Consider the following 9,906-nt stretch of genomic DNA (forward strand, 5'->3'; position numbering starts at 1 on the left):
ATCAGGAGATTCAGGCAGTTCAAATGAGTATAAAGATTTATTGCAAGGTTAAGCTTTCTGCAAGAATCTGAACAACTGGCCTTTAAGGGAAATAAGCGGAAATAAGAGAGGCATTTAAAGTGGGCTGGACTTAGATATGTTGTGGGCACACAGGGACTTATGACATGTTTGACCCCTCCCTCGGGCTCAGCCTGCTCATCTCCTATAGTTCTTCCATCTTTGATTCTGGAGGGGGTTGCACTGCCCCCAGACGTGTGCTATGCAGGCTAAGGTTCCTCCTGCTGAAAGAGCAGGTGGCAATTTGTGACTAGGAGGGCCTTTACACACCTTTGGGTGGTATGCCAGTTTTGCCCATAACTGGACCGGGAGGCCCTGCTCACAATAACTCATGCCCTTGTAACCCTTGGTTTAGGAGTCTAAATGAGATTGCCCTTGCAGGTCATTTGGAAACTTCAACTGGTTCAGAATGCAGCGGTGCTTGTAGTAAATGGTGCCAGATACACCGCACATGTAATACCACTTCTGCGTGAGCTGCATTGGTTAGTCGTGTGTTTCTGGATACAGTTCAAACTTCTGGTGGTTACCTTTAAAGCCCTCATGGCTTTGGATCAGGGTACCTGAGAGATTACCTTTTTTCCAAGAGTCTCCACCTAACTGAGCAGAATAACGGGAATGCTGCAGAACCCATCAGCCAAAAAGTGTCAGCTGAGGGGGACCAGAAAATGAGCTTTTCCTGCAGTGCCCTTGCTCCATGGATGATCCTCCCTTCAGAGATTGGCCAAGTACCTTGCTCCTATGTATGTATGTATGTATGTATGTATGTATGTATGTATGTATGTATGTTTATTTATTTATTTATTTATTTATTTATTTATTTATTTATTTATTTATTTATTATGAGACTTGTATGCCGCCCTATCTCCCGAAGGACTCAGGGCGGCTAACAACAATAAAATACAAATAAATACAAATATTAAAAAAGAATTAAATTGTGTCAAAGTCCCACTAAAACCAATAAAACATTTAAAATCATAATTAAAAACCCCATTGTCATCAGTCCAGGTCGGCCTGTTGGAAAAGATATGTCTTAAGGTCATGGCGAAAGGACCGAAGGTCTGGGGCCATCCGGAGCTCCCGGGGGAGTTGATTCCACCGAGCAGGTGCCCCAACAGAGAAGGCCCTCCCCCTGGATGTTTTTGATTTTTTTCCCCTGCTGTTATTATTTTAAAATGTTTTTAGTATTTTTAATTGTAATATGCGTGTGTGGGTTTTTTTTAATTGTAAGCTGCCCGGAGTCATTGACTTGAGACGGGCAGCTATAGAAATTGAATGAATGATTGAGCACCTTACAGGATTGTGATTTCTGACTTCAGTGGGAAGGGAAGGTCACGAATCATGAACATGTGACCTCAGGATACGGATGGCTGGAACTTTGAGGACCTGTTGTAACAACCACTTGTTCACTGCTATCATCAGCTTGAACAGTCACTGAAGAAGTGGTCAGTAAAAGAACCACTTGTACTTAATTGTACATTGCTTGATTTATAACCGATGTAAAACCAGTGTATTAACTTGGTTACCTTTTTATTGTTTTTTTAATACCCATTTATATTCTGCCTTAGTTGACTTAAGGACAATAAGACAGTGGTGTCGAAATAGCAACTTTAAACAGATAAAAATAATGACTCAGCTAGCAAAACCTTCCCTAAAGTGTTTATTATACGCATGTATGAACTGACGGAATTAAGTTTATTAATCTTGCTTTTCAGAAATCAAATCATAGAACAGCTCATTGACATGAAGTGTAACGTAGGGGCACCAATCTTTTTTATAGCACAGTGTAGTAAGGCTAATTTTATCAGAAATCTATTGGTTCATCTCTCCACAGACACTCTCTTTAACATTAGCATTTTTTTCCTGACTTTGTGGACTATACTCACAAATCTTTTAAATTTTGTGGGTGATTGAGAGCCACTTTGGTTTAATGGTTAAAGGCACCGGGCTAGAAAACAGGAGATGGAGAGTTTTAGTCCTTCCTTAGGCACAAAGTCAGCTGGGTATATTTGGACCAATCATGATTTTTCAGTCTCCATGCCCCCTCCCCCCTTTTTTTGTGCCGTCTAGTCACAGAATGCTTCCTTAAGAATGCCTTAATAAGTCCTTGCAGTTTACTTGGCAAAATTTTTCAGAAGTAGCTTGCTATTGCCTCCTTCCTAGAGCTGGGGGAGTGTAACTATCCTAAGGTCTAGGGCCTTTGTGCCTAAGGGAGGACTAGAACTCAGAGTCTCCCAGTTTCTACCCTAATGCCTTAACCAGTACACCGAGCTGGCTTTCAGCCTTAACTAAAGCATACCTGTGGTTTGGGATTCTTCGTAATCCAGAGATATGCTGAGAAATAAAGATTATAGTCTATATAACCTTCAGTGAAAAAGCTTTCATCCTGCGGTGAATGGATTCATTGAATGGAATGATGATGATGATGATTTATATGCATATATGGAAAAGATAATGTGGGGCTGGCAGCATGGCGAAAGGAAAAGTCCATATGGACTTTTTGAACCCTTGAGTGCTATCGGTCATATCAAATCTGTTTGCAAATTAAAATGTGTTATACCGGTGAAACATGTAATTCTCAAATACATTAATCTTGGTGCATATGCATGAGTGAAAAATAATTCTACCAACACTTTTTAAAGGTGAAATTCAGTTTGCATTGTTATTTCCTACAAGCAAAAAAAAAATCTAAATGTTTTACACGCTAAGTAGAGGATAACTGTATTGATTATACATAGCTCTTGAACTGCTCCTCTTTTCGAATACGTCTGTCCTCCTTCAGTACTGACCCTCAGAGAGTAGCCTATATACCGTATATACTTGAATATAAGCCGACTCGAGTATAAGCCGAGACCCCCAATTTCACCCCCAAAAACTGGGAAAAGTTGTTGACTCGAGTATAAGCCGATCCGCCATTCTGCAAGCCTCCGCCGCCGGCGGAGGCTGGATCCGCGCTCTGCAAGCCTCTGCCGCCAGCAGAGGCTCGATCCGCCATTTTGCAAGCCTGAATACACAGGAATACCCTGTGTGGCCGCGGCTCTCGGGGAAGCCCTGGCTGTCCGCTTCCTCGCTCCACGCTGCCATTCGGGGCCCACGCGTTCCCCGGGCAAATCGCGGCACCCAGCAGGCGAGGAAACACGCCCGCTCCAGTCGCCCCCCCTTCCCTCAGGAGACGCGAAGCAAGTGACCGCCCGGAGCTTACCGAGGACTTGCGCACGGCCGAGGCTTCGGTGCTTCCAGGATCGCGCGCACCTCCCCAAACCTCCCCAAACGTCGGCAGGTCTCCGGACCTCCGCGCCCTGCCTGCCTGCTTCTTTCCGCTGCGGAAAGAAGCAGGCAGGCAGGGCGCGGAGGAACAGAGACCTGCCGACGTTTGGGGAGGTTTGGGCGCCTCCCCAAACCTCCCCAAACGTCGGCAGGTCTCCGTTCCTCCGCGCAGACCTGCCGACGTTTGGGGAGGTTTGGGCGCCTCCCCAAACCTCCCCAAACGTCGGCAGGTCTCCGTTCCTCCTGCCGACGTTTGGGGAGGTTTGGGCGCCTCCCCAAACCTCCCCAAACGTCGGCAGGTCTCCGTTCCTCCGCGCAGACCTGCCGACGTTTGGGGAGGTTTGGGCGCCTCCCCAAACCTCCCCAGGTCTCCGTTCCTCCACGCAGACCTGCCGACGTTTGGGGAGGTTTGGGCACCTCCCCAAACGTCGGCAGGTCTCCGTTCCTCCTGCCGACGTTTGGGGAGGTTTGGGCGCCTCCCCAAACCTCCCCAGGTCTCCGTTCCTCCGCGCAGACCTGCCGACGTTTGGGGAGGTTTGGGCGCCTCCCCAAACCTCCCCAAACGTCGGCAGGTCTCCGTTCCTCCTGCCAACGTTTGGGGAGGTTTGGGCGCCTCCCCAAACCTCCCCAGGTCTCCGTTCCTCTGCGCAGACCTGCCGACGTTTGGGGAGGTTTGGGCGCCTCCCCAAACGTCGGCAGGTCTGCGCGACGTTTGGGGAGGTTTGGGGAGGCACCCAAACCTCCCCAAACGTCGGCAGGTCTGCGCGGAGGAACGGAGACCTGGGGAGGTGCCCAAACCTCCCCAAACGTCGGCAGGAGGAACGGAGATCTGCCGACGTTTGGGGAGGTTTGGGGAGGCGCCCAAACCTCCCCAAACGTCGGCAGGTCTGCGCGGAGGAACGGAGACCTGGGGAGGTTTGGGGAGGCGCCCAAACCTCCCCAAACGTCGGCAGGAGGAACGGAGACCTGCCGATGTTTGGGGAGGTTTGGGGAGGCGCCCAAACCTCCCCAAACGTCGGCAGGTCTGCGCGGAGGAACGGAGACCTGGGGAGGTTTGGGGAGGCGCCCAAACCTCCCCAAATGTCGGCAGGAGGAACGGAGACCTGCCGACGTTTGGGGAGGTTTGGGGAGGCGCCCAAACCTCCCCAAACGTCGGCAGGAGGAACGGAGACCTGCCGACGTTTGGGGAGGCGCCCAAACCTCCCCAAACGTCGGCAGGTCTGTGCGGAGGAACAGAGACCTGGGGAGGTTTGGGGAGGTGCCCAAACCTCCCCAAACGTCGGCAGGAGGAACGGAGACCTGCCGACGTTTGGGGAGGTTTGGGGAGGCGCCCAAACCTCCCCAAACATCGGCAGGTCTGCGCGGAGGAACGGAGACCTGGGGAGGTTTGGGGAGGCGCCCAAACCTCCCCAAACGTCGGCAGGAGGAACGGAGACCTGCCGATGTTTGGGGAGGTTTGGGGAGGCGCCCAAACCTCCCCAAACGTCGGCAGGTCTGCGCGGAGGAACGGAGACCTGGGGAGGTTTGGGGAGGCGCCCAAACCTCCCCAAATGTCGGCAGGAGGAACGGAGACCTGCCGACGTTTGGGGAGGTTTGGGGAGGCGCCCAAACCTCCCCAAACGTCGGCAGGTCTGCGCGGAGGAACGGAGACCTGGGGAGGTTTGGGGAGGCGCCCAAACCTCCCCAAACGTCGGCAGGAGGAACGGAGACCTGCCGACGTTTGGGGAGGCGCCCAAACCTCCCCAAACGTCGGCATGTCTGCGCGGAGGAACGGAGACCTGGGGAGGTTTGGGGAGGTGCCCAAACCTCCCCAAACGTCGGCAGGAGGAACGGAGACCTGCCGACGTTTGGGGAGGTTTGGGGAGGCGCCCAAACCTCCCCAAACGTCGGCAGGTCTGCGCGGAGGAACGGAGACCTGGGGAGGTTTGGGGGGGCGCCCAAACCTCCCCAAACGTCAGCAGGAGGAACGGAGACCTGCCGACGTTTGGGGAGGTTTGGGGAGGCGCCCAAACCTCCCCAAATGTCGGCAGGTCTGCGCGGAGGAACGGAGACCTGGGGAGGTTTGGGGAGGCGCCCAAACCTCCCCAAACGTCGGCAGGTCTGCGCGGAGGAACGGAGACCTGGGGAGGTTTGGGGAGGCGCCCAAACCTCCCCAAACGTCGGCAGGAGGAACGGAGACCTGCCGACGTTTGGGGAGGTTTGGGGAGGCGCCCAAACGTCGGCAGGTCTGCGCGGAGGAACGGAGACCTGGGGAGGTTTGGGGAGGTGCCCAAACCTCCCCAAACGTCGGCAGGAGGAACGGAGACCTGGGGAGGTTTGGGGAGGTGCCCAAACCTCCCCAAACATCGGCAGGAGGAACGGAGACCTGCCGAGGTTTGGGGAGGCGCCCAAACCTCCCCAAACGTCGGCAGGTCTGCGCGGAGGAACGGAGACCTGGGGAGGTTTGGGGAGGCGCCCAAACCTCCCCAAACGTCGGCAGGAGGAACGGAGACCTGCCGACGTTTGGGGAGGTTTGGGGAGGCGCCCAAACCTCCCCAAACGTCGGCAGGTCTCCGTTCCTCCGCGCCCTGCCTGCCTGCTTCTTTCCGCTGCGGAAAGAAGCAGGCAGGCAGGGCGCGGAGGAACGGAGACCTGCCGACGTTTGGGGAGGTTTGGGGAGGTGCGCGCGCACCTCCCCAAACCTCCCCAAACTTCGGCAGGTCTCGGACGGCGGTGGCTTGGGAGAGGTGCGCGCGATCCCGGAAGCACCAAAGCCTCGGCCGCGCACAAGTCCTCGGTAAGTTTTTTTGTTGACTGGAGTATAAGCCGAAGTGGAATTTTTCAGCCCAAAAAGTGGGCTGAAAAATTCGGCTTATACTCAAGTATAAACGGTATACACTTTTTATTTAAGTTAAAACTAAAAACAAAGCCCTCCTCGTTCTATGTTGCCTGCTGGTAAGATGAAGAAAAACGAAAGCTGTCCAAACATGATTCAAGTGATGCAATTATTGTACATGTTACAGAACCCAGGTGCAAATCGTGGTCAAGAAGAACCTTTGCAAGAACACTCTTTTAAAGCCAAGCTCTTTAGGCTCTTCTCCTGGATAACAGGAATGGACCAGTTTGAACATCTTCATATAAGGCAATAAAGTTACGTGTGCAAACAAGCACACTGGTTGTGTTTAAACGCCGTCTTGCAAGGGACATATCTGAACCTTCAGTGCAGGCAAGGGTCTGTCTGAGAAACAGAAGTTTGTGAAACGGCATTTTTATTCTATGCTACTCTGTATCTCCTGCAGAGTCAGGAGAAAAATATTTTAAAAACTGAGATGACACGTATGATCAAATGCAGTTTAATCCTGCATTTAATGAAATGCACAGACTGGAACATGATTAGGAGTACCAGGTAAATTGTATGCTGTGTTCTGTATGCTTGTTCATACTCAAAATGATTAGTAAGTTGTGCATTACTGAAGATTTATATTATAAATTACTAATGTTGTCAAAATGTACTTGACGTGAGTGGAATGCTATTTCAAATAGCAAGAATCATTATTTGGCATATTGCTAAGTATGGTTTCTATTTTTTAAAATGGAAACCAGCACTTAAGGTTCAGTTTTAATATATTTTGTTATTTTAATGGTAATATTTTATAGTTTTTGCTCTTGCAGTTTGCTCTTTATACCAGTGGATCACAGGATCATCTCCAGTGATATATTGGTTGGAAATAACTATTGCCATGCTGTGCATGTTTTTCTTGCTAGTAACAACCTCTGCTGTTCCAAAAATATAAACTTGTGCATTGCAGTTCACAAAACTAAACACAAGATTGTGGTGAATTAATAGTGAACGCTTGTGCCAACAAACATTCACTGAGGAATTTGATAATATAACCTAGTTTGTTTTTGGCATGGGTTTCAGTGTGTCTGCTCTGACTGCTAGATCAAAAGGTGTTGTTGAAGGTTTCATACTCAGAGAACTCCAAAAAGCTTTACCCTGTGCCCTATATAGACACATCTTTTTGCAGTTCTGGAATAAGGAATGGCTGACTTAAAAACAGATTCCTTGTATCTCCCAGTAGATCAATGCAAAGCATTTGAAAGGGTGCTTCAATGAAACACACCGTTACAAAAAAAGCACTTTTGTTTCAAAGTGGTGACACTTAACATTCTGCAGAAGAAAAGCTCTTTCGGGGATTTTCCCAGGTTGTCTGCACCCAGAACTTCCTTCTGAAGCAGAATACCTCTGTGCACGCATGTATACAGTAAATATATGGGAAAGCTCTTGAAGGAGCTGCACTGAGTCTCTAAGGAGAAAGAGCTTGCTCCACTTAACATATTTGCTGCAATGTCCCCTTTGAGTGCTTTGTGTAGCACTTTCTTCCGCCATTTTTTAAAGGCACGTATTTGACACAAAAGTGGGGCCTTGTGTTTTTCAGCAGATGTAATTCTGTGGTCACCACACAAAAACGCACCACGGAATTTGCTACCAAGAAGTAAAGATGCAGGCGCAGTTTTTCACTCGTTAAAAAAGAAATCGGGACAAGCTGGCCACAGATGTAAAACATGTGTTTAAAAATAAGGGTGTCAACCCAATCTCTGGGCTTCTGAAGGCTGAAAATCCCATCCATCCACTCCAGTGGCTTCATTACTTTAGGCTCATGTCTGTTTGCACTGCTTAATATGTCAAAAAGTCAAGTGTACGACCACAAAAATGTTTATACTGCCTGATCAATCATTTGGGTAGTATGGTCACGATCAACTCCAATTAAAACAAGAGAAATCTACATCTCAATATGCTGATTTTTATTGTCTTACAGGTTCAGGAACCTTCAGCAGACACCTTTAAGGAACTTTAGGATTATGCAGTTAAGATTACTAGATATGAATGGAATCCTAAGGACACAGACATTAGTCGTTAGATGCGTTTTCAAGCCTAGATCAATAGTTGTCCTCAATATTCCCGACAGGAGTCTCTACAAAACAGTTCTTTTTAGACTGAGACTTAGGGTTTCAAGCACAGAAGAGCGGTTGAAGGCATATGGCTGAGGGTTAGAGGTGTCTGACCTCCCCAAAAATTTAAACAGCCAAAATTGAAGCCCCACTCTTTTAAAACATGCAACACGTGTAAAAATTATGAAGTTGCAGGCACCATTTTTTATTTTTTTTAACAAAGAATGACGTACTACCTCTTTAAAATGCTTTGTATACATGCATGTATTTTCTTACGAACATGTTTACACAAGAAATATATAGATGCATCCTGCTGAATGAAACAGTGGAGAGTATAGACTGAATAAAGAAGAAATTTTAATTAATGAAAGAGGGCATGTCTGCATTCTGCTGAATAGTAAATACAATTTTCCTTTAAGTTTCTCCTGTTTCATGTTACACCACTTTCAAGAGTTATGAAACTTAAAAAAGAACAAATGCAGAATTAAAATAGTATTAATCTGATTCACCAGATTTTGCCATGTTTGTTCTTAAAATTTATATTGTAGTTACTTATAAAATAATTGTAAAATTTGGCTTCAGTTTTAAGTGTATGAAGCACTTAGTCACTTAAGACTGGTGATTTAATTAATATATGTGGAATATTTTGTGAAGCATTTTAGATTTTCTTGAGATATGTAGAGGTGAATCTCTGAAGTGCTACTAAAGTCTAAACTGTGGGATCTTCTGTGGTAGGGTGGGAAAATGCACCTCTCATCTTTATAGTTGAATGACGTCCATGCTTTGTTCTTTTCACCCTTGTAGAACCACATCACAGCCTTTGCAGAAGTCACATGATGGAGAAAGGGATGCCTACTCCCTGCATTGGACGTCAGTTCACTCGTAATGACTGAAACAATTTCAATATTAAAGAAAAACTGATTTGGTCTTAGAATCTGATCTTACAGCATTAACATTTACAGCAACCTATGAAGAATATGCCTGGGTTAAGAATATTTTACAACTCCAATCAAAACCATTGTACCATGTAGGGACTGGGTGGGGAAAAGTGAAACTCAGCATGTCATAAAAACATACCATTCCCCTTGTTCTGGCATATTTATTTCCTAACACAGTCATGTAAGTATTAGACTGTATACCGAGGAGATCTGGTCTTTTAAAATTCAGCATGACACTCCCATTTAAACTGATTTCAGTGTACACTTTTCTAAAAGAATCTTATCCAGAACTCAGATGCCACTGGCACTTCCTATTATATATTTCTCATACCACATTTCTTAAGACTGGTGCTTCTGTTTTTGAAGAAAAAAATACCATTTATACTCTTAACAAGTATTCTATAGTTATTTTAAAACAAATTATTTATTTCGATATTTTCCTGACTTCATGTGGTTGAATAGTTGATTTTGTAGTTTTTCAATGTCTTCAATGTACCCTGTTGTTAGGATTAGAAATGAGAACATGTAGACATTGGGGTAGATTATTCTTTTATTGTCAAACACTAACTGAAAGTTTATAACTCCAAACCTGTTGCCAGCATATTCATATACCTATTCATTCATAACATACCACTGCTATTCATGGATAATAGCTAAAGGTTAAAGGGACTTAGAAAACACACGCATAAAAGTAGTTTCAAAGCCTTTAATTCTG

General features: G+C 46.9%; 1 protein-coding gene across 1 annotated transcript in view; it reads left to right on the forward strand.

Moving 5' to 3' along the window:
• The window catches only part of PLPPR5 (phospholipid phosphatase related 5), a gene marked incomplete at both ends in the record, with an annotated part of 83,564 nt that extends 74,474 nt beyond the window's left edge, over positions 1–9,090 (forward strand). Inside the window, one exon of the mRNA XM_081325324.1 lies at positions 9,058–9,090. Within this exon, the coding sequence (XP_081181450.1) occupies positions 9,058–9,090 (33 nt within the window). The remainder of the gene's footprint in view (positions 1–9,057) is intronic.
• Positions 9,091–9,906: the final 816 nt, after the last annotated feature.

Source organism: Vipera berus (assembly GCF_964194415.1).
Source record: "Vipera berus genome assembly, chromosome: 3".
Classification (NCBI taxonomy): domain Eukaryota; kingdom Metazoa; phylum Chordata; class Lepidosauria; order Squamata; family Viperidae; genus Vipera; species Vipera berus.